The sequence below is a fragment of the Drosophila santomea genome, unplaced genomic scaffold (assembly GCF_016746245.2).
Source record: "Drosophila santomea strain STO CAGO 1482 unplaced genomic scaffold, Prin_Dsan_1.1 Segkk79_quiver_pilon_misjoin1_scaf, whole genome shotgun sequence".
Classification (NCBI taxonomy): Eukaryota; Metazoa; Arthropoda; class Insecta; order Diptera; family Drosophilidae; genus Drosophila; species Drosophila santomea.
This window is the reverse complement of record NW_025319012.1, coordinates 614680-640029: the sequence shown is the minus strand read 5'-3', so window position 1 is coordinate 640029 and position 25350 is coordinate 614680. Positions and strand designations below refer to the sequence as shown.

Genomic DNA, 25350 nt, shown 5'->3' with positions numbered 1-25350 from the left:
TTTTTTTTAACAGATTAGATGATTTATTTTTATTAATATTGAATAACTTTTTGGTAAATCTGCATTTAGATGTTTGATACAAGTGCTTCGGTCATCCTTCAATAAAACTTAAAAAAAACTTATATCGTTTAAAAAAATTAACATCTTCAGATCTTCATCCTTAGGAACAAAAGTATTCAGTTATATATGTACATAGCTCTCAGCCATAAATGTGTACATAGAGTGCTCGCAGCTCGTTTCGTGCAGTTGAAAAATAAGAGTTTTAATCGTCACTGCCGGTATATACTCGTACAGTACTTACGGAGATTTCGAAAACAAATGTAAATGAGGTATTTTACCACACAATTCTTAAACTTTATATTCTTTGTATTAGCACTTTAAATACAAATACATACATTTATGTATATTCTATGAGTTTCCGAGCTTGCTCACACGTTAATATAAAGATTCCGGGAAAACAACCATTGAGCACATGGAACTTGTCCTTAATCGTGCACGAAATGAGCAAGAAGATATTACATGATTACCATTTCATTGGTCGATTAAGGAAAATATTTTTGTTAAGGAACTTACATATGTATGTTTAACATTTTTGGTTTTTATGGAAAGTGGCGAACCAAATACAGAGCGTCAATACAAGCCCTTGAAACCTTTGGTCAAGCATGACGGGGGTCACGTTATGGTTGGTCATGTATGGCACCATCTGGCGTGGGCACCCTCGTTTTTATCGATGGCATAGAGGATGCCAAAATATTAATTTTAATTAATTTTAATTTTCGTTTTCGGTATTAGCAAGATTACAATCCCAACCACTAATCTGCAATTGTAAAGACTTGGCTCTTCTAAAACTGTCTTCACGTAGTCATTACGCCAGCACAGTCCCCAGATTTAAATGTAATCTAAAACGTATGCGAAAAATTGGGCAGCTTAAGAAAGAGAAATACATTTAATTGAAAACCACTAGTAAGGTGCCCTGAACCAGATACATATGTTGATATGTTGTTGCCACGCCAACTCTAACGCCCACAAACCTTCAAAAACTGTCAGTGTTGAAGAGCCTCCTTCGCACTTTCACTAGCGAAGTAACGGGCACCTATCACAAAGTGTTATACTATTATTCCGGTTTTAATTTGATAAGCATCTGACAACTATATTATATATCTGCCATACGAGCAGTAGGAAAAGTACTACTGTTAATGAAGAAGAAAGCTTCGTTGTTCTCGATTATTGCTCCGCTTGGTATGTATACTTTATATGGTAGAAAACTTTTCCTTCTACCTGTTACATACATTTCTACAAATATAGAATACCTTTTTACTCTGCGATCGACTCGGCTGATAAGCTTCGCAACGAATCTAGTACAGCTCTATGATTTCAGCTCTTCGCTCTACGATTAAGAGGTATGTTGGGTCTCGCAGCCGCCAGCAGCTCCTGAATGTATGTCTTCAGTTATTGCCAAAATTGGAGCCACATTTAGTCAACGTCAGTTTTCGTTATCTATGCAGATCAGCTGCGTGAGCTTCTAAGCTCTCTAGTACTCTCGCACCTACACCTTTGTCTTAGCGTTCTGCTGTTCGCTCTGCAATTAAATGAACTCTCGCTTTCGTAACCTGTGCATGCGCGCATCGCTGCCAAACTTTGTTAAAATAAATAAATAATAATAGTTCGAAATCACTACATAAAAATCGTCTTTTTATTGCTGGAAGATAGGTAGTAAAAAAGCTAATACTAGCTCAACAAGATAAAGAGAAACAAAAATTTATGTTTCGCATTTTTTATTACAAAATATTGCATTGACAATTTAATTTAATTGTATATGAATTATAGTTTGAATTTTACTTATTCAATTTATTTAAAAGCAAAATTAAGTTTTATATTTGCTAAAAGATGAATTTGTACGTGGCTGAAGCAAACATCGCACGCAAAGGAAACTGTTTCACATTCAATATTGCGCTATGGGTTTTATGTTTGTTTTAACTTTGTGTTTAAAAGGTATTTTATGTACCTTGGTAGAAAAAATTTTGTCACTTTTTGTATGAACAAGTGTTTGCTGTTGCCGTAATAAACATTCCAAATTGTTTTCGAGTGCTATGCTTAGTAAATAATAAAATATATTTTTGATTTTAGTGGTCTTAATCAATTAACTATGGTAAACTGTAAATTGAAATTTATTAGAGCGCTTTATTTATAAGGACATTTACCTAATTTCAATTATACTTATGGTTTATATTAACGGACAGAAGCGGTGTAAATCAGAAGAACAAGATCAATATGAACTAAGATCCTCATGATTTATGGATAAAACGGATTCTAGCAAGGAAACAAAATGGCAAATACATCCAAATCGGATAAAGAATTTATTATACTAAAATTCGTTTCAAACTGAAGGGGTTAGCAATGCGAAATTTGTGTTAATTTGTGTTGAAATTTGTTTAATATTTTTAGCAAAAACTTTTGGACTCCCGGCCACATATTTATATTCATTTATTTGTCTTTTTATCTTTCTCTGTTTATTATTTTGGAATTTTTTATTGCGTGTGATTTTTCTGGTGGGACAGGAATTTTTATAGTACGTAGTCACACACATACACATGCATATATATGCAAAGTACATATCAAACTATCTAATATAAAGGCAAAAATGTATTCATGTTATAATGTTTTGTGTATTTATATGTTTTAAATCCTGTTGCAGGATTTTCTTCAGCTATTTAAGTCAGCGTTACATAATAATAATTAAAATAGTAATAATAATAATCGTAATAATAAGGAAGAAGTTAATACAAATCTAGAACTTCAATATAAAATTATACATTTAATTAATGTATGAAGTTGTGGTTTTTTATGCAACAAACAGCATAACTGGAATAGTCTTAGCCAACCAGTGATGGCTATTTCGAGTGGTCTTTCGCTTTATAATAGTTTGCAGACATATCTCGGTGAATATTCATGTATGTAGACATGTGTGAAATTGCACTAAAACTATACGCTACAACATTTAAACATTGGATACACTTATCCTTCTTGTAATAATCAATATATAGATATATTATTAAAAATTCTAGCAGCTCTTCATCAAATTGAATCGGTTTCGGCATTTTATTTAAAATACATTGAAAATTTCTTTATATAAGAAAATATAAAAATGTGGCTCCTGCTTTAAGTAAATTTCCTTCTCTGCCTTTGAGTTTTTTGTTTTTCTTCTTCTATAATAGTACAAGTTATTTTTAAATAAATTTGTTTAGTCTTTTCATTTTCCATGTGTGCTTTAGTTTACACTATACATAAGTCATATATGTATAAATAGCAAAATCTACTATATACTATATACTTTTCTTACTGAAACTTTAGCCGACAACAACAGCCATTGGGGCCCTGCACATGGCTCATATCAAAATATATATTGGTGTAAAAATTTGGCAATCTTGCTCTTGGATTCAATCTCGACCAGTGGGCCTGATGTGACTGCTATCGTGGCTTTGGTTTTTAGGCACATGTTTTCAGAACTTACAGTAAGGATATTATCTCTAGAATATATATATCTAATACTAAACATGTAAAACTTGTTTCGCCAATGGTAGAAGATTTCCGTCTTAGTAATCAATTGTCAATGCTCTCCGCGCAAAAGCTCCATTAACAAATTAAAATCAGCTCCATCGCGAGTCTTGATCGTTAACATCTCCTTGCCAAGCTGTTGAGAAACAAATTATTAGACATGTGGTAATAATACTCACATATCACTGTGGACGGCAGTCCACGTAGTGACGATATGAATGTTATATAGTACAAAAAGAAATGGAAATCTCATGTATTTGTCCGTTCATAACGAGTGATACACCAATCGAAATACTTTGAAAAGAATACATGGTTCAGAAGATAAAATGAAAGTTTAAATTGGAGTTGATGGGGGTGGTAGTTGGTATAATCACCCACAAAAAATATTCAAAAGTTCTAGTTAAAAATGCGCCTTGATTGACACGTCATTTGTTTAAATCCGATTCTCCGTTCAAAAGATATGTGATCATTACATATTAGATACTGAAATTGTTTCAACTCGTTAAGAGTTGAGTTGGATATGTATATCTCGATAAACACTCAAAACTTACCTGACACGTTCTTTGCAAATCAGGAATGCGTAGCAGGAGCTCCCCAAACTTTGACGGCGTGTCGGGATAATGTGCCAGGGTGTAAGCTTGCAAGCTCTGCAATGCCTTTTCCTGACACTCGCGCACCTTTACCGCCTCCTGTAACTCTGTCGTATCTAAGAAGGCACAAATGCTTGGTTAACCGTGGCGCGCACTATTATTATATTTATATGTTACCTGACTGCAACAGCACAATAACTTTCATGGCAACATATTCGTAGCGATCAACGCGCAACCGCCTCAGGTGATCTGTTAGGTTAAGCATTCGTTCAATGCAGGTCTAAAATAAATACAGTGGTGTTATTGCTAATAAATATTACGTTTCAAAGGTACTTTTTTAAAAATTGATTTAGCAAAAAAAGCGGTCTGGAAGGCCTCACAAAATCCGTTGAAAAGAATGTACCTAAAAGACATCCGACCCTATAAAGGTCGCGAAAGGAGGGGTAGTGGCCAAACTGTTTTTGACATATCGAAAAAAAGTGGCATGATAAATAAAAAGATTTAAAAAAAAGAGAGTGCTATAGTCGAGTTCCCCGACTATCTCATACCCGTTACTCACAGTTTTTGGCGGCTTGTGAGCGTTTGAGTGGGCGTGGCAAACCAATTTTATGCAATTTAGAGAACTGTACAAGACTAACAAAAATGTGAAAAATATGAAAACCTTTTTCAAAAGTGTGGGCGCTTTTTCTGTAAATCGATATAAATTTACAAAACGTGGTTGGCGTTGAAGTGGGCTTGGAAACATGGGTCACTTGCGCTGCGTCTAAGTCTCTGGAAACTGTTTGCTTATTCCCAACACTCTAGCTTCTATAGTTTCTGAGATCTCCAAGTTCATACGGACAGACGGACATGGCTAGACTCCGCTATTGATCCTGTTCAAGAATATATAAACGAAAACGTTTCCTTCTGCCTGTAATATTTTGTTTAACGAATCTAGTATACCCTTTTACTCTACGGGTAACGGGTATAATAATCTCTTTTCAGAAGTGTGAAAGTAATAATTTAATGCGGTTTTTGGCCGTGCTAATCTTCTGAAACAAAGTTGGGTTGCGTCCGCAAAACTAAAATATGCATGCTTTAAATCTACTTAGGTAATTCATAGTGTCGGGAACACTGCGTCCTAACTGTTTGATACTTTTCAACCCCTTAACTGCACAAGTAATATACATAGGTATACGTACACGGAGCCATACAAATTAGTTTATTACGATAAGAAATATCGTATCGAAAAATAGCTGTAGATATTATATTGAATAAAATGTTAAATCAATTAAAGAGGTATATCGGACACAAATTTATCGGACTTTTTGTCAACGCAATAGACAAATTACGAAATCGAAATTCAAATAAACTTACATGCAAGCCATTTGATTTGGCCTGGGATAGGGTTATCTTTCTGCCTTGTGACATTTTAATCTCTCCGGGGGTATCAATTGATCTAAAACAACAGGAGAAGAGCAACAGCTCGCACCACGAATTAATAAGCAAGCAGATTTGGTCATCAATCTAAAATGGTAAACATCATGTAAACCAAACTTTATGGATCTGACAATGAGAGTCATACAAACCGAAATGTTCTTAAAAAGCGGCAAACTCTTGCACCATTTGACGATCTTATAAAGACGGTGATCAGCCACGTTGCAAAGATGGGCGATTAGATCAGGGTTGGCGTTCTCGCCATTGGACGAGAGTCCAGCACTAGCCAGTAGTGGATTGGTAAGTTGTGCATGGGCGCCCGAGGATGTTGCTGACGATGACGATGAAGAAGAGCTGCCAGAGGCGAATGCGGACAGTGGTTGGTTGATGCGGGCCAGCTCAGCATCGGTGTACTGCCACAGATGCTCCACATCCATGATTTCCTGAAGGGGACGAGAAAAATTGCAGAACTTAATTTCCAAACATGAAAAGTAGCTTTTGGTTCTACGAATAATTTTTATTAATAATTGTTTCTGTTATTTTACAATAACTAAAAAATATTACTAGTAGAGCACCGCATGTATAGATTTAGGTAAAATTAAATAATTTAAAAAAACACAACACATTTTATTTGCTGAAAAAATGTTGACACTGTTCTTATATCACATCATTTGAATTGATTAAAACAATTGTACACTTATTAAATTCATTCGTATCTTTTAAATTTACTTACATTAGAACAAGGTTGACTTACCTGCAGTAGTGGTGGTACGCTTCCCGTTCGGAGACTTTGCTTGCCCTTCTCCGTCATCTCTTCCGACTTGACCGAAGTTCCTCCCAGGCTAGGACTGGCTGGAAGAGAAGTAGAGCCGGAAATGGGTACACCTCCAAAGCCGTTTAGTTGATGCAGTCGCTGGTGCGGTTGCTGCTGACTTGCCACAGCTGCGGCGGCGGCAGCTGCTGCCGCTTGATCGGGACTAAGCAGCGGACTGAGCATTGAGTTGGGTAACGTGTAGGAGCACTGGTATGTGGAGCGGCCACCACGGGTTCGATCCTCCCGAATCGCTTCTAGCTTCATTCCCTTCTGCAGACACTTCTCAAAGCGGCAGGCGGGACATTTCTTGCGAGTGGAAATGCTGACCTGACATGGTCCTCCACGCACGCACACGTAGTTCTTGCGATTTTGGACGGTGCGCTTGAAAAAGCCCTTGCAGGACTCGCAGGAGAAAATCCCGTAATGGAATCCGCTGATCTTGTCGCCGCAAATGGGGCAGGGCGAGTTGATTAACTGCTGACGTGATATGCCCGCCGGAGATGCGGGGTGCGAAGATCCTAAGCCCACTGCGTCCAGGTTGCTAGAGGAAGAGTCCATACTTAAGTTCTGTGCCTCCTGTACACTGGATGCCACAGTGGATGAGGCTTCCACCTTCATCTGGCGGTAAAGACCATGGTGGTTTCCATAGAGTGCACCGGTGGGTGGGGCATGACGCGCTTGAATGGGCGAGTGTGTGGGACTAAACTCGGAGCTATAGCTGTAGCAGCTACTGTGCGAGGCGTCGCTGTTGTTGCGGCTCAGAGACGGAGTGTAGGGGGCGTGGCGAGACGTCAGAGGCGACTGCGAGGGGGAGCTGTGCGTATAGACGGAATGTATGGCGGAGTCGGGACTGGGATTCGTGGGCAGTGGTAAATGGCCTCCACTGCTGGACTTACTACGTGCAGCCAGGAGCGGGGAGTTGTCTGCAGGAGGTGGCTCGAACTTGAGATTGATTGGGTCACTTTGCGTAGGGGCAAGTTTTAATTTTGTGGCAGCGTGATGTTGTGTCTTGGACAGGGGGTAACACTTCCCCTGAAGCTGCATCTCGCCTGCAATGTTCTCTAGCTCTGTTTTTATCGGTTGTAGGGCGCAGACGAGCTGTGGAGGTGCTACAGCTGTGACCACCTCGCTCTTAATTGATGGCTCCATTTCCATCAGCTCCTCGACCCCGTTAGCCTCAGCATCGCTCAGCTCGCCCTCCCAGGACATTGGACGAGGACCATTTTTGTCCACCGCCGTCCGTTGCCGAACCTTCAAGTTTTCTATACTCGCTAGTTCCTCCTCCGAGTCGGACTCCCTATGAATTGATTGTCCACTGAGTGGAATGCGCAAGCTACCGTGAACGTAGTTTGCGATAACCGGCACCATGTTTCCGTTTGGTGACGGTAGTTCGTCTAGCTCGCACTTGATGTTTGTCACGGACACGTTGTGCCGGGATCCAGTGGCTCCTCCAGCGGAGCTCCCCAAAATGGTCGTCGTAGTCCCCACTGTGGTGGTGCACATGTTGACCGGTACTTGATAGCCGCTACTACCTCCAATAGGACCACTTTGTTGCTCCGCTTTGGTGCTAGACATGTTTGGCATCTTGTTTCAGTAGCAATTTTTTATATTTTATATATTTATCAAAGACTATTTTCAGATGTGCAATTTGTAAAAGTTTGAGAGGTGTCGCTGATGCAGTTCCATTGTGTTGTAAAACTTGAAAGATCAAACAAATTGTCAAAGGTATATAAACTTCCAATCAACGATAAGTAGTTGTAGGGAATTGAGAGAAAGAAAAGATAATTTTCCAACAAATTTAAACATCAAACGACTCTGTTGGAAATGTATGTAAATATCAGTGACCGACGCATCGCGACGTCACAAAAATGTTTACATCGTGCGTATGCAGACCTCATGCCTACATTCCATGAGATGTCCCGTTATATGTATTTCTGTTTTTTTCGGCATTTTTCTTATAAAAAACCATGTTATTTAATTAAATTTATTAAATTTTTTGTTTGATTAAAAAAATAATTTGTTTTATGTTAAAACATTTTACGAACATGGCAACCATAGAATAAACAAAATCAAATTTTGGTTTTCCACCTTTTTGTTAGTGCGTCTTCCGGATTCTATTGTACTTAATGAAATACTTCCACTTCCACTAGCTGAGTAATGAAAACCCGACTACAACGTTATATCTTGTTTTTATTTGTTCTAGACAAAATTCGTTTGAAAAATATAGCTTGCATTTGAAAATGCCTTTTCAATGACATTAAACACTAGCCCTAGGTGCTCAGAAGTTATGGGCGGAGGAAATTCGGCTATTTATAATTATCTAACTATATATTTTCTCACTAAACGAGCAGATTTTCCGAAAGTACTAAAACTAAAGTTTGTCCTGTCAAACTATTTAACAGATATTAAAATATTTTAGAATTTAAAAAAATAACGTTTCGCTGCAGACAGACTAATTGAAAAATTTTTTTTAGTTGTTTAGAACTTCTCAACTATTAAGCTATTAAGCAACTATTAAGGTGTCACTCGACGAGTATTTTTAAATGAATATTTACATATTGTCCCCATCAGACAAAAATATAAAAATGTTTATTTAAACACTTTCACTGCTTTTCATGCTTAACCATATAATATGTCAAAGTCCTGGTATGCAATCGCTTTAGTTTTTGTGTTACCGTTCGAAGTAAACTTGCCAAACAGTCGATGTCATGGAGTGGTCCGGACAGTCATTGGATCTCAATCCGATTGGAAGAAGTCTCGAAAACAAAATCATAAAAGTTATTATATTTTATCTTTTAAAATATAAAAAGGAAACCTATTCCTGCGAAGAAATGCCAAATAAAAACCAAGGACATAAAATAAACCTTTAATATAATGCTATTTGATAGTCCTAGTCTTTCAGTTTAGTGATTTTTAAAAGATTCACTACTATCATTTTGATATTTATGATCTTTGATATTAATATTATGTCCCAATTCACATTTCCTGAAAAATCAAATGAAATAAACTAAGGTTTTTTGTATTTATATTATCCTTATTTGTTCAGTTTTCATTGATAATTTAAAAAAAGTTTAAAACGTTGGTTGTTTGAAAACGTCTGTGGGTTGCATCTTACATATGTATATACATACATATGTATATAGTTTCAGAAATCACAGAATTCATATGTACAGATAGACGGACATGGTCAGATCGCCTCGGTAATTGATGCAGATAAATATTATATAGAATATCGGAAACTGTTCCGTGTACCTGTTACTTATGTTTCAACGGATCTTTATTATACGAGTAACGGGTATAACATCAAATAAATTAAAGCTAATAGAATTAACTTTCTTTGCTGTTACTAAACCAATTTCTTATTATAATTCCATTTACCTAGTCTACTTCGTTAGTATTTTGTGTATATCTCAAACACCTTAACCGCCTAGCAACACAAACAAAGGCCAATTATAGGATGTTGAGAGAGACCTACAACAATAAGGTCAATGCCACCTACTGCCGCCCTTTCAAGCGACCTTTCCCGACCATTTTATGGCACTTGGGTTAATTGATTTCACTCATGAGCCGCATTCAAAGAACCACTTATCAATGTACATAAATGTATGTACATACATATGTACATATGTGCGTGTGGGTTTCATTCAGTTCTTATCAGCCCTGCAAGTTCCCTTTTGCTCGCTTACAGCTCTCCATCTCTTTTCTTTCTTGTCTATCCGTCTCGCTCTGCGCACATACAATAGCTTAAGAATTATAGAAATCATCGGCAATGGCCAGCAACGAAAAATGTCATCGACCCGCGACGATGGAGCGGCAAAGCAATGAAGCAACCGGCCAAGCGAAAGAGTCACATGGCAGATGGGATAAAATTTTCATAAATTTAAGGTACAATAACCCACCGCCAGCTGCAGTGACCGCTGACTTTTGTGATAAATGTCGTATTTACAATACAATTGTTTGTCATAAAGCGTGAGCTTACGTTGGCTAGCCAATTGGAGACGCAGGAGAGCATTACTATGAAAATAAACGCATTTAAAAACTAGAGAGATCGCTAAAGTCAAGTGTATATCGAACACACATTAAACTGCCAAAAAATTGAGAGAAAGATAACCAAGCACCTCCTAGCGGGAGTTACAATATTAGTTGCTTATTACTTTTAAATACATTGCCGGAAATTGTTCAGTGATCAAGAATAAACCTACATATATAGTTCTTTCATATTTACATATTGGAATTAAGCCACAAGTGGAGTTTTTAAGTTATTGGTATCATTCGCTGCGCAGAAGAAATTCGTATCCGATACTATTTTATTTTAACTTGAAAGTTTCCTTGGGAATCTATCATCAATGTTTGCTAAAATGATATTTATGATATGATATTTGATTTATTAAATCAAAATACTTACATAAGTAAAATCTTTCCTAAACCACTAAGACAATTTCGATGCGCTTAGCGGAGGCAACAACCCACGCACTGCACCAAGACAAAATCCAGACAGCGACAGAGAGGGACATTCAGAAAAAGCCCACTGGGGAAGAGAGAGAGCGAACGAGTAAAAAGCGACGCGCAGAACAAGCAAAGGACGACCTTCAAATAATGTTGAATTTTGTACGCAAACGACCTTGCACAAAACAACAACAACCATAGCGACGACGGCGGCGGCGAAGCAAACCACGAAGAAGAAGACGCAGCACCGAAATCAGCTCCTCACACACCCGCACTCAGAGAGACACACAAAGTAAAACGTACACATGCGCTGCCGGCACGCAAAAGATGGGGCAGCAGAAAAAAAGAGATGGTGAGAGAGGTGTTTAAGTAAGAACAGAAATACTCTTGGTGAGGATGTCTCTCATGTGCGAAATTGGCAGAAAAGAAAATAAACAAAATTGCCTTTCCGAGTACATATGTATGTATGTGTATAAAGAAAGAAAGAGGCACAAGATTGACTCTCTGCTAAAGTAACGTAGGAGTGGCAGAGAGTGAGTGGTCAGCGCTCGATGTATGCTGATTTTTGTATTCCGACTTTTGGAAACTACTCGTGCATACACACATACATAAATACACACATTCGTCCATACTCATGTGGATAGCCCGACAAATGCAACCAAGCGAAGTTTCGATGATGGCTTCTCTCTCGGTTCTGCCTCTCGGTTTCCGGTTTTGGCCCTTGTCCCTTTCGTTGTTGCTGTATCCCGAGGATAGAACTGTACCCATACAGATGCGGCTTCGTTGTTTTTGCTGACGAATAAGAGCACTTTCGGGCGGAAGTGTTGTTACACTTGGAGCTCGGTGCTTATGCAGCGGTTCTGACTAATGGAACACAAATTGAATTGAATGGATGCCTGGTGTAGCGTTGGGTCTTGGGCGAGAGAAAAGGACATGATAAGCTCAGTGAGCAGTATGTACATGTATGTACATATGTAATCGCAGTTTAGTGCATTTGACGGAAAGATCTCTTTATCCGAGTTCTGTTGTTAGACCAAATTGACCAAGAGCAATTATCGCTTCACATGTACTTACATACATACAATGATGCTTTGGTTTCCTGACCAAGACCAGTGCCTAGGATGCGTGCTTTCCTAATATGAATGCAGCTCTTTGCAGGAATGCATAGTTGCTTATACATAGGTTTTGCTTCAGGAGTAACTGCTATCAATAATCGTTCAGGAATTCCTACAGGAATTCAAGTTCAAAAAAACCCACCCACAGCGTTTGTCTGCTTTTTATTGATTACAGGTTCTGACTTTGACAGCACGTCGAAAGCAATTTTAGCTCCGCAAAGCGTTGTGCCAAAAGGGGTTGACCTTCGGGTTTTCCTATTTTTTCTATTCTTTTTGTTTTCGCAAAAATGTACGCCCGTAAAATGAAAATGACGTACTCATCTGCCCTGCTCTGAGTTTGTGTTTTGTGTGGGTGGAAGTTCACGTCAATATATTCATGATATTATTGACATGCTTTGTGGGGCACAAGCTACGAGGGTAGGACTCTTCGTTCATTGTCTCCCTTGCAACCGCGGGCCTCCTCATTGGGGGTGGATATTGTCCTCCTTGGCGTGGAATTTTGCCCATTGAATACGAATTTGGATTCAATTATGGGTAACATGAAAGTGGTGAGCACGGCGATTGGGGTTGGTGGGTTGTTGTATTGGGGGACAACGACACCCTACATTAAAAGGGGGACCAGCGGAACTGTCTAGATTCTGGCAAGGGCTAACAACCTAATTTTTTTTTTTTAAATATGAGTCTGTTTGTGGGAAATTGGACATAAGAAAGCTGTGTGTCATCCGTCTCGGAGTTATTCAGCCTGTTTGTCTAATAAATAAAATGTAGGTCGAAAAGCTATATGCTTTAAAAAAAACCAATTATACCGTGTTATTATATTATATTCGTAATCAAAGTGCATCGAAGATTTGTACGATGCTGCCAAAAATATTTGGTTCAGCTGCAGTAAGAATTACCTTCAAAGACTCACGGACTACTCGGGCACACTGAGGTGTCCCAGATACAGATACGGACTCACACACCTTTCGCCAATTGACTAAGAAACAAACCGAGATCAGGTTTGCTGCAGAGCGGGTATACATACGAGGGTCGTTTGATAAGTCCGTGACTTTTTGTATTTGCCGCGCACCTGCTCTAAATACAACACTGCTCCTGTCAGCAGTTATCGATTAACAGCTGACTGTAAAATTTTGAGAAAGCTGCGTTTTTTGGTTTGCGTTTTATAGGCATTGAAAGCAGACGATCTCGTGAATTTTAACGAAAATGGAAAAAAGTGAATTTCGTGTGCTAATTAAGCATTATTTTTTGCGTAAAAAATCCATCACCGAAACCAAGGAAAGACTTGATAAATATTATGGGGACTCTGCACCATCAATTTCAATGGTTAAGAAATGGTTTACTGAGTTCCGTTGTGGTCGTACCAGTACAAGTGATGCCGAACGTTCAGGTCGCCCAAAAGAGGTCGTCATGCCAGAAATCGTCGACAAAATCCATGGAATGATATTGGATGATCGGAGAATGAAAGTGCGTGAGGTAGCTGAGGCTGTAGGCATCTCAACTGAACGGGTACATCACATTTTACATGAATATTTGGACATGAAAAAGCTTTCCGCGCGATGGGTGCCGCGATTGCTCACACACGACCATAAGCGCAACCGTGTGACCATTTCAAAGGAGTGTTTGGCGATGTTCAACCGCAATCCAAACGAATTTTTGCGCCGTTTCGTTACCGTAGACGAAACATGGATCCACCACACCACACCAGAGACCAAAGAACAATCAAGACAGTGGGTTTCTCCGGGTGAACGTGCACCAAAGAAGGCCAAGGTGGGTCTGTCGGCCAACAAGGTCATGGCCACAGTTTTTTGGGATGCACAAGGTATCATTCACATCGATTACCTTGAAAAGGGTAAAACGATCACCGGCGAATATTATTCAGAGCTTTTGGACAGATTCGATATTGATTTGAAGCAGAAACGACCGCATTTGGCGAAAAAAAAAGTGCTGTTCCATCAGGACAATGCACGGGTGCACACGTGTGTAGTCAGCATGGCAAAATTTCATAAATTGGGCTACGAACTGCTACCCCATCCAGCATATTCTCCAGATTTAGCCCCCTGTGACTATTTTTTGTTTCCAAACATGAAGAAATGGCTCGGCGGTAAGAGATTCGGGTCAAATGAAGAGGTCATCACAGAAACAAACGACTATTTTGAGGGCCTTGAGAAAACCTATTATTTTGAAGGAATAAAAAAATTGGAAAAACGCTGGACTAAATGTATAGAGCTAAAAGGAGATTATGTTGAGAAATAAAACGCTTCTTTGACGAAAAAAATATATTTTATTCAAAAAGTCACGGACTTATCAAACGACCCTCGTACATATGTATTTATATGGGCACAACAATGGCAAATCGGATTGCCTGGCAATGGGGCATAATATTGCGAGTGCTTCGAGCTTTTGATTAATCACCTCGACTGGAAAAGACGAGGCGAACGGCGGCAGGTCATTAGCATAATGTGCAACAAAAGTCAGCTTACGGAAAATGGCAACAAATTGCAAAATTCTGCTGCAAAATCCAACAGGTTAGATATGACACAAGAGTGCGCTGCAAGGCAAGTCAGCGTGTAAATGATGTGTTACTTTAGTTTCCATCTATTTAAATAGATGCTCAGTTCCGGTGCAAGACGGTATATTCATATTTTACACAAATAATTCATATCTTAAACCAAATATGACTAAAACCAAACCCTTTTCATCTGCAAGTAAGGGGTATGCAAGGTTATAAGCTCTGAATATAAAAATACATACACAAACAACTGAAGTAACTTGGTTTTCAACAGGTGCGTTTCTTGCCCGAGATCAATACAGCCACTTTTGCCTTGTAATAGCAAAAAATATAAAAATGGCGTGCAAAGTATATAGAAAACCGGTATCAGTGCAACCATTGCACTGAAAGAATAAGATAATATATATTAAAGAAAGGGGGAAAATAATTATTCCAACGGATGAAGTTATCTGTTTGTTATTGAACAAATGATATTCCAAATGATTGGATTAGATCGTTAAGAAAAGCCGTTTACATTTTTTCTAGTGTACTCTGCAACTTCGCAAGCTCAAAAACGCAGTGAGCAAAACGAACAAGTTTGGTCGCCTAGTATAGGAAACCAGAAGATAACTTTGTCAACGTCGAGCCGTGCATAGCAAACAACGCAAACACCAATTTTACGACCTAGACAAATTCGTAGTATCTTAAACCCCCAGCTTCATGATGACTCCACCTCATTCCGGAGGAGTTTTGATGATTTCGGGGAGCCGCAATGTTGCAGGCAGGTATTTGTCGTCCGTGTAGCAATTACAGTTTACCGTTCGACAAACAGGAAACGGTATGCCTGCGCATTTGTATTATTTTTTGCTTTATGATTAGTGTTTATTATTCCCGTTACTCGTAGAGTAATAGGGTATAATCGATTCGTTGAAAAGTTTGTAACTAGCAGAAGGAAGCGTTTCCGACCATATAAAGTATATTTATTCTTGATCAGGATCAATAGCCGATCTGGCCATGTCCGTCTGTCCTTTCGTCTGTATGTCCGTATGAAGGTGGAGATCTCAGGAAGCTAGAGAGTTGAGATAAGGCATAGAGACATAGACGCAAGTTTGTTGACCGATTTTGCCACGCCCACAAACCACCCAAAACTGCCAAGCCTACACTTTTAGAAAAAGGTTTGTTATTTTTGTTATAAGTATCGTAAACTTTTATCGATCTGCCATAAAAACGCCACGCCCTTGCCACGCCCTTACGCCAACAAACCGCCCAAAATTTTTTGTGCATTTGCCAAAATTTATTTGGCCATAAACTGCCAAAAAACTGTCAATGCTGAAATTTCTTCTTCGCACATTCACTAGCTAAGTAACGGGGATTTAATATTCAGGTAAGCCAACTAGGGCATTCTCCCTTGTTTTTGCATTGTTAGGAGTGGCACAAGTGGAGTGGCCGCTTTCCGCATGCAGAACATTTCTGCATTTCCATCTGCGGCTTTATCAGTACTGAGGCCTTCACTCAATCGCCATTATCGAGCTCCGCACACTATCAGTATCAATAAAAGATAACTTAAACTGGAGTGAGAAGTCGTATATCTCACGAAAGTTTATTTATAAACATTGTCCTTAGTATTTTTATACCCGTTACTCGTAGAGTAAAAGGGTATACTAGATTCGTTGAAAAGTATGTAACAGGCAGAAGGAAGCGTTTCCGACCATATAAAGTATATATATTCTTGATCAGGATCAATAGCTGAGTAGATGTGTCCATGTCCGTCTGTCCGTCTGTCTGTCCGTATGAACGTCGAGATCTTAGGAACTACAAAAGCTAGAAAGTTGAGATTAAGCATACAGACTCCAGGGACATAGACGCAGTCGAATCATGCTGCCACGCCCACTCTAACGCCCACAAACCGCCCAAAACTGCCACGCCCACACTTTTGAAAAATGTTTTGATATTTTTTCATTTTTGTATTAGTCTTGTAATTTTCTATCGATTTGCCAAAAAACTTTTTGCCACGCCCACTCTAACGCCCACAAACCGCCCAAAGCTGCCACGCCCACACTTTTGAAAAATGTTTTGATATTTTTTCATTTTTGTATTAGTCTTGCAAATTTCTATCGATTTGCCTAAAAAAAACTTTTTGCCACGCCCACTCTAACACCCACAAATCGCCAAAAACTGTTGAAGACTCTCCTTTGCACTTCCACTTGCTGAGTAACGGGTATCAGATAGTCGGGGAACTCGACTATAGCGTTCTCTCTTGTTTTTAACTTGTTTGCAGCTGTCGACGCTGCTCCGGCAGCAATAAGGTCGTTACGAATATGGCTTTTAAATACGCAAACTTTGTAAAAAGTTAATCAACATGGAATTTAAAATCCAGAGTTCGATACTATATTGGCTGGAAATGGGTTCGAATATGCAGATTTTAATTGTAGATGGGCTTTAGTTTAATCTTTACCCATTTACATGCGAAAAATTGTTCTACTTGCATATCTTCATATCCCTGACACTCTCTTTACTTGGAAATGGACCAGTATATTGACTTTATCCTGTTTAAGGACAGTAGATGAAGTTGATTCCATAACTTCACATTAGAACAATATTGACTGTACTAAATGGGAAGAGATTGAAGAATAGTATCGATATACAAACATTTCTTAGGGGGATACAAATTTGGTATCTGGAATCGTCTGTTATTATTGTAGTAATTATACCCGTTACTCGTAGAGTAAAATGGTATACTAGATTCGTTGAAAAGTATGTAACAGGCAGAAGGAAGCGTTTCCGACCATCTACTGTATATATATTATTGATCAGAATATGTCCGTCTGTCCGTCCGTCTGTCTGTCCGTATGAACGTCGAGATCTCAGGAACTACAAAAGCTAGAAAGTTGAGATTAAGCATACAGACTCCAGGGACATAGACGCAGCGCAAGTTGGTCGAATCATGCTCCCACGCCCACTCTAACGCCCACAAACCGCACAAAACTGCCACGCCCACACTTTTGAAAAATGTTTAAATATTTTTTCATTTCTGTATTGGTCTTGTAAATTTCTATCGATTTGTTAAAAAACTTTTTGCCACGCCCACTTTAACGCCCACAAACCACTCAAAGCTGCCACGCCCACACTTTTGAAAAATGTTTTAATATTTTTTCATTTTTGTATCAGTCTTGTAAATTTCTATCGACTTGCAAGAAAACTTTTTGCCACGCCCACAAACCGCCAAAAACTGTCAGTGCTGAAGACTCTCCTTCGCATTTCCACTAGCTGAGTAACGGGTATAAGATAGTCGGGGAACTCGATTATAGCGTTCTCTCTTGTTATACCCGTTACTCGTAGAGTAAAAGGGTATACTAGATTCGTTGAAAAGTATGTAACAGGCAGAAGGAAGCGTTTCCGACCATATAAAGTATATATATTCTTGATCAGGATCAATAGCTGAGTCGATTTGGCCATGTCCGTCTGTCCGTCCGTCTGTCCGTCTGTCTGTCCGTATGACCGTCGAGATCTTAGGAACTACAAAAGCTAGAAAGTTGAGATTAAGCATACAGACTCCAGGGACATAGACGCAGCGCAAGTTTGTCGAATCATGCTGCCACGCCCACTCTAACGCCCGCAAACCGGCCAAAACTGCCACGCCCACGCTTTTGAAAAATGTTTTGATATTTTTATACCCGTTACTCGTAGAGTAAAAGGGTATACTAGATTCGTTGAAAAGTATGTAACAGGCAGAAGGAAGCGTTTCCGACCATATAAAGTATATATATTTTTGATCAGGATCAATAGCCGAGTCGATCTGGCCATGTCCGTCTGTCCGTCCGTCTGTCCGTCCGTATGAACGTCAAGATCTCAGGAACTACAAAAGCTAGAAAGTTGAGATTAAGCATACAGACTCCAGAGACATAGAAGCAGCGCAAGTTTGTCGATTCATTTTGCCACGCCCACTCTAACGCCCACAAACCGCCCAAAACTGCCACGCCCACACTTTTGAAAAATGTTTTGAAATTTTTTCATTTTTGTATTAGTCTTGTAATTTTCTATCGATTTACCAAAAAACTTTTTGCCACGCCCACTCTAACGCCCACAAATCGCCAAAAACTGTTGAAGACTCACCTTTGCACTTCCACTAGCTGAGTAACGGGTATCAGATAGTCGGGGAACTCGACTATAGCGTTCTCTCTTGTTTTTATATTTGCTTTAAGAAATTTGGGCTTAGCTGCCATTGCGCATGCTGCCACAATTACAAAGTGACGGAGCAATTTCTTCTACATATGCACAAATGTCCAAAAGTCCGAATTAGCAAACTAATTTCGATGTCTTTCCACATAATGGACTATATTTCCTAATTTGTATTTAGAATATTTTTGTTACATTTTATTTTAAAAAACGTATGCTAGCCGAATGTCTTTGTTCCTTCAGTTCTCCTACAAAGAATTTAGCAGTCTGCTGATGCATCGTCTACAGCCAGGTAATGCAACACTTCTTGCTTGAACGCTCGTAGAACAGCGATCCCGCCCGGAGACCGCCCATCGGCAGCGTGACGCACAAAATACGTGTCGCGCACTGACTTCTTTAACTTTTCTAAGCCCCAACACCAACTGCGTCAGGGCATGTCGTTTGTTGCTTCTCTCTTCTCTTCTCCCTCGGAACTAGTTTCACTAGATGCTGCTTCTGCTGGATGGGCATTGCAGTTGCCGCTGGCTGCGACTCTGAATACGACTCCGGCTTGTCCGGCCGCGTGCGTTTAATTAAGCGGCGAAGCTCACGTATGTACGTACACGAGGCCAGCCAACAGAAAAAAAAACAAGAGAGAACGCTATAGTCGATTTCTCCGACTATCAGATACCCGTTACTCAGCTAGTGGAAAAAAAACATTTTTCAGAAATATACAGAAATATCCGCTGCGGCTTTGTCTCTGGAATCTGCATGCGTTATCTCAACTTTCTGAGTTCTCGAAGTTCATACAAACAGACAGGACAGACAGACGGTTAGTCAAACAGCCGGAAGGACATGGCCAGTTCGACTTGGCTATTCATCCCGATCAAGAATATATATACATGCTTTATATGGGCGAAAACGCTTCCTTCTGCCTGTAATATACTTTTTAACGGATCTAGTATACCCTTTTACTCCACGATTAACGGATATTATAACACAGATACTGCTGAATACGAAACTCAGCAGCACTAGCAAGTTGTTTTGGGACAAGGTGGTTGCGATCACATTCTTCGTTGGTGCTGAGGTGCAATTCACTCTGCAGACGTGTTTGCACTCAACCGCCGAGTAACCTACTAATTTGCGTCTATTGAGTTTAAGCCAAGTTTACCAGACCGTTTTTGGCAGGTTGCAGTTTATGATGTGCTTGCTGTGTAATCTACTAAACAAAAAATAAGCTAGAACTTCTAACCGAAGTTTATATAACGTTGCAGTTGAAATCATAACCTAATAATTAGAGATGACACTGTCCCAGAAAACAAGACTTTAAGTAAAAAAGGTAACTCGTGTTTTGTACACTACAAGAGAATATACAACGCGGACTAGAAGGAAGCATTCAACTCTTAGTTAAAATTTTAAATATTTAACAAAAAGGAGTAAAAAGGCACGATGAGAAACAACGAAGCCTGAATATTTTTGATTAATTTCAAATTATTACCATTAGAAATATTACTATTATCTATTTTATCTATTACTATTACCTATTTTATCTATTACTATTATCTATTTTATTTATTACTATTAATTATTTTATCTATTATCTATCCTACACTGCGCTGCAAACTAGTGATCTAAACATTAAGTTGTCCAAATCAACATCTAACATATCATCAGGGTAACCACTGGAAGATCTGAAGAGTGGCCATCTTCCATCGATTGATACTTGTATATGTATGTATGAATATTACATTTATTGGCGGAAAGTCCCGTTAAACCATTCGCCTTGGCCCCGTGCCCTAGCTTCCCTTCTCCCCTCCCCCTTCTTCCCCATCTCGTTTCCTCTGCCGCCTCGACTGCTTCTTCCCTTTTCCTGCTGTTAGTCGGCTGGACTCAGTTTGTCAGCAGCTGCAGATGCGCGTACCTCCCCAATCTTTTCTTCCTTCTTTAGCTGCAGTGGTATGTGTGTGCATGTGCATGTGCTTCTATCCCTTTCTTCAGTTCTTCTTTTTTCAATATTACATTTTACGGGCAAGGTCATCGGCGAGATAAAGTCAACGGCCGCCAATGACCCTTCTCGCTCTCTCTCTCTTCTCTCCTCTCCGATTGTCTCTTTCGTTTCAGCACTTACGGTGGCTCTCCATTCGGTTGCTTTTCTGCCTCATTTACAACTTGTTCTTGGCACAGGCAACGGAATCAAAGAAGTGGGAGGAGGTGGAGGAAAGGTGGGTAAGCAAAGGCAGTCAGCATGACGTGTTTTTTACTGTTCTGGTTGGCTCTGGCTCTCTCGAATTTCTACTTTGCGCCTTCCGCTTCTTTCTAACATTTGCTTTTATTAAAGTTTGAGTTCTTATGTACGTCTTGGCAACAAGTCGTCGTGCTACTTCTTCTCTCGAGGTTTGAACGTGTTTGGCCTTTCCTTTGTCCGCTGCTCCGCTCCTTCTGACTCTTATTGCTCCATCTTCCCTTCGCCTTTCTGCGTCTCATCTCTTCTTCTTGATGTCCCACGAATGTGTACAGAGATCATTGTATTCTCTCTGCTTTAGAGTTTCTTTGTTGTTTTCTGTTAGATTCTTTCCCTAGTTCTTTCTCGCGTAGTTTAGTTCTACAACCCGTGGCCTTAAGCTTCATTCCGAATTTAGTTAGCTTATACTGTGAAACCGCTGAGATATCGAGCTTGCAGAAACAACATAATAGGTCCCTGATAAACTATAAGATTATAGAGAGTAGTCAAAAGTTTTGGGAAGAAAGCTATTATTATCTTTCACCCGAAAAATTGCTAACACATTTGTGTTTGCATACTTACATGACGTCGTTGACTATTAACACCTTCTAAGGTGATTTAAAAGCGTTTGGCAACCTACCCCAAACGCGCCACTTTTATAAATCTTCCATTAATACAGTTCCACCAAAGAGATAAGTCTTTTTTTCCACGACACCGATTATTTACGATACATACATGTACATGCAGTGGGGAGCAAAAGTGATTCCACGATCAACGTTTTCATTTTTGAGCTCACATAAATATTAAGCGAATAATGTAAATGACAAAAACTTTTTTTTTTATTGGACACCTTGTTTATTTCTTACAATTAGGCGTAAATAGCAAAATATAAAAAGAAGAAATGAAAAAGCAATAATTCAAAAACAAAAACCAAACAACCATGTACTCAGTTTTGCACCATTTTAGAAAAAATACAAAATAAATTCATTATTAATATTTTTTCCAAGACCCTTATTTTCTATAACATTTTTCTTACATTTTGGCATACTTTAAACTAGTTTTTCGAAAATTTCATTTTTGAATATTATTCCATTCCTGTTCAACACGCCCCCAAAGATTGTCCAAGTTGGATGGGGCTGACTGATACTGTCTGAGCCGTCTCTTTACGATTGACCATAGGTTTTCAATCGGATTGAGGTCGGGACTTTGCACTGGCCACTCCATCATCTTAAAATTTTGGTTTCCGAGCCATTCTTGAACAATTTTCGCAGTGTGCTTGGTATCCCCATTTTGCTCAAAAGTGATTTTCTGCTCTGGGAAGGCACACTTGTCAAGAAAATTGGGAAGATGGGTTTACAAAATGCTCAAATAGTGTTCCTTTCGCATAATCCCGTCAATTTTGTACATGCTGCTGGTTTTTATTTTTTAATTATTACTTTTTCATTTGTAAGAAATAAACAAGGTGTTTAATAAAAAAAAGTTTTAGTCATTTACATTATTCATTTAATATTTATGTGAGCTCAAAAATGAAAACCTTGATCGTGGAATCACTTTTGCTCACCACTGTACATATGTATGATGAAATTTTAATTTACCTTGTATGCATGTGTAGTTTCGTGTGTGTTTTAGCCGTGATAAAGGCTCGTTCGATTCGAAAATTGATTTTCATCAAGAAATCACTGAATATGATTAGAAAATTCCAAAAAAAAAAATGAAAAACCAGAGAGGACTCTATAGTCGAGTTCCCCGACTATCTGAAACCCGTTTCTCACCTAGTGGAAGTGACAGTTTTAGGCGGTTTGTGGGCTTTAGAGTGAGCGTGGCAAAAAGCTTTTCGCAAATCGACAAAAATTTTTAAAACAAACAAATATATGCAAAAATATCAAAACATTTTTCAAAAGTGTGGGCGTGGCACTTTTGGGTGCTTTGTGGGCGTTAGCATGGGTCAGTAAACTTGCGCTGCGTCTCTGTCTCTAGCATTCTGAGATTTCGACGTTCAGACGGACATGGCCAGATCAATTCGGCTATTTATCCTGATCATGAATATATATACTTTAAACGCTTCCTTCTGCCTGTTACATACTTTTCAACGAATCTAGTATACCCTTTTACTCTTAGAGTAACGGGTATAACTATCTTGAAAGTGAATGCGTGGCAGTCTTCATCAGTGTGTGTGGCAATGAAACAAACTCGTACTCGACACTAGAATTTTCATGCTTAATCTCGACTCGGTTATGTGATCTCGATCAAGAATATATATATAAAATAAATATACAACCTTAAAACATATTATCTACGAGTAAGTTACATCTGATAAAAAATCATCCAGTTTATTATATTTTAAACTATTCCTTTCTGTGGCTATCCAGAACATCCTAACATATTTAAAATTTATTTTTAGTTTAAAGCGGGCACTGCGCCAATAAATCGTTAAACCCTAGACATACAGCTGCGAAAAATAAAATAGCAGCACTTGCCCATTAAAACTTTGAATAAGTCTCCTACCTACAATTTAGGGCTTAAAATGAGCTGAAATACCTTTTTAAAAAGGTTAAACAATTCACTTTTTAGGAAATAAAAAATAACTACAATTGTTTTATTTATTCTTATCTTAAATGAGGAACTTTGTTAAAAACGACAAAACTAGGCGAAAAACAAGAGAGAACGCTATAGTCGAGTTCCCCGACTATCTGATACCCGTTACTCAGCTAGTGAAAGTGCGAAGGAGGTTTCAACACTGACAGTTTTTGGCGGTTTGTGGGCGTTAGAGTGGGCTTGGCAAAAAGTTTTTTGGCAAATCGATAGAAATTTACAAGACTAATACAAAAATGAAAAAATATCAAAACATTTTTCAAAAGTGTGGGCGTGGCAGTTTTGGGCGGTTTGTGGGCGTTAGAGTGGGCGTGGCAACATGAATCGACAAACTTGCGCTGCTTCTATGTCTTGGGAGTCTGTATGCTTAATCTCAACTTTCTAGCTTTTGTAGTTCCTGAGATCTCGACGTTCATACGGACAGACAGACGGACGGACAGACGGACATGGCCAAATCGACTCGGCTATTGATCCTGATCAAGAATATATATACTTTATATGGTCGGAAACGCTTCCTTCTGCCTGTTACATACTTTTCAACGAATCTAGTATACCCTTTTACTCTACGAGTAACGGGTATAATAAAATAGAAGCACTTCATGAAATTTTCAATTTTAAACTTGATAGTAATAAATTCACTATTAACAAATGTTTGCGTGCTAAAACTACACCCATCCCACTAATTTAATATTTGGTTGGGTATCCCTTATTACCAGTAACAGGATCGCAACGTTTTGGTATGGAATCAACCAGGTCCTGGCACCGTTTTAAGGATATTTTGCTCCAGGACTCCTTAATTATACCCAAAGTTATTCGATGTTAGTTGGCTTCGAAGCTACAACTTCTTTTCTCATATCTGACCAAGAATTTTTGATGGGATTACGGCCTGGTTACTGCGAAGGCCAATCCAAAACAGGAACAGATTTATTTTGGAACGAATCCTTGGCTTTCCTGCTGGTCTACTTGGGGTCATAGTCTTGTTAATAGTATTCGGAAAAGGGTAGCATCATCGTCACCAAAATATCCACAAACACATGTTTATCCATGATGGTTTTAACCATGGTATATTATGGTATTGCCCCAACTTCATAGTACGAGAAACAAGCCCATACCATTATACAGGATCCTTCGTATTTAATTGCTACTACTTTGTAATTTGGGTTATATTCGGTGCCTTACATATGATCAAGATTAATTGCCACAAAAAAAAACCACCTTGCTCTCATCTGACCATAAAAAGTTCGTCCATTTTTCACATGGCCAATTTAAATGGCCAATTGCATTTCCTATCATTTTGTTTTAGCATTGAAGGATTAGACCAATATTTCTGTGTGATTTTCCTTCAGAAATTATTTTTTTGACCATGTCACGTTTATCTGAAGTGCAATGCTTTCCTCGTTCCATTTTAATAATTTTTTTTTAAGGTATGTTTAAAAAATAATGTTGGAAATAGGAATACAAATGTCAAGTTTTATATCCATGTGCTTTTCACCAAAACAAACCGCCAAAAAGTATTGAATATTTGAAAAAATCGATAGTGCTGCTATTTTTGTTTTCGCCTTATTTTAGACCTTGCCGCCCAAAAAAAATTATAAAAAATAAAGGTATGGACAATTAAAATTTTTTTTTTCATTTTTGGATGGGAAAAATATCTAGCATTATGCGAAAAATCTGTATTTTTTACCATCGGTACCGCAACCTTAATTTATTTGATCGAGAATAAAATACGTAATGGTGCTGCTATTATTTTTTTCGCAACTGTATGTACATATGTCTTAAATATTACTCGACACTCCAAAGGCGGGACTTGAAAAAAACCAAGTACCTCAAAAAGAGCACTAAAAAGAAGTCTACAGAGAGGGTAAACACGTTTTTTGCCGAGAAACCATTGGTAGAATGAGAGAAGTGAGTGGTTCCAAAACAAAACAGCAACTGAGAGGACTGAAAAAACGCTAAGC

General features: G+C 38.7%; 1 protein-coding gene across 2 annotated transcripts in view; it reads right to left on the bottom strand.

Annotated features, from left to right (window-relative positions):
- Positions 1–1828: 1828 nt before the first annotated feature.
- LOC120457792 (nuclear hormone receptor FTZ-F1 beta) overlaps positions 1829–25350 on the bottom strand; it is a 28693-nt gene continuing 5171 nt past the window's right edge. For both annotated transcript variants that reach the window (XM_044006812.1, XM_044006811.1), the window contains exons 3-8: positions 6316–8073; positions 5714–6004; positions 5502–5651; positions 4323–4425; positions 4107–4261; positions 1829–3691 (exon numbers count right to left, since the gene is read on the bottom strand). In XM_044006812.1, the coding sequence (XP_043862747.1) occupies positions 3608–3691; positions 4107–4261; positions 4323–4425; positions 5502–5651; positions 5714–6004; positions 6316–7959 (2427 nt within the window). In that variant the 5' untranslated portion in view covers positions 7960–8073 and the 3' untranslated portion in view covers positions 1829–3607. The remainder of the gene's footprint in view (positions 3692–4106; positions 4262–4322; positions 4426–5501; positions 5652–5713; positions 6005–6315; positions 8074–25350) is intronic.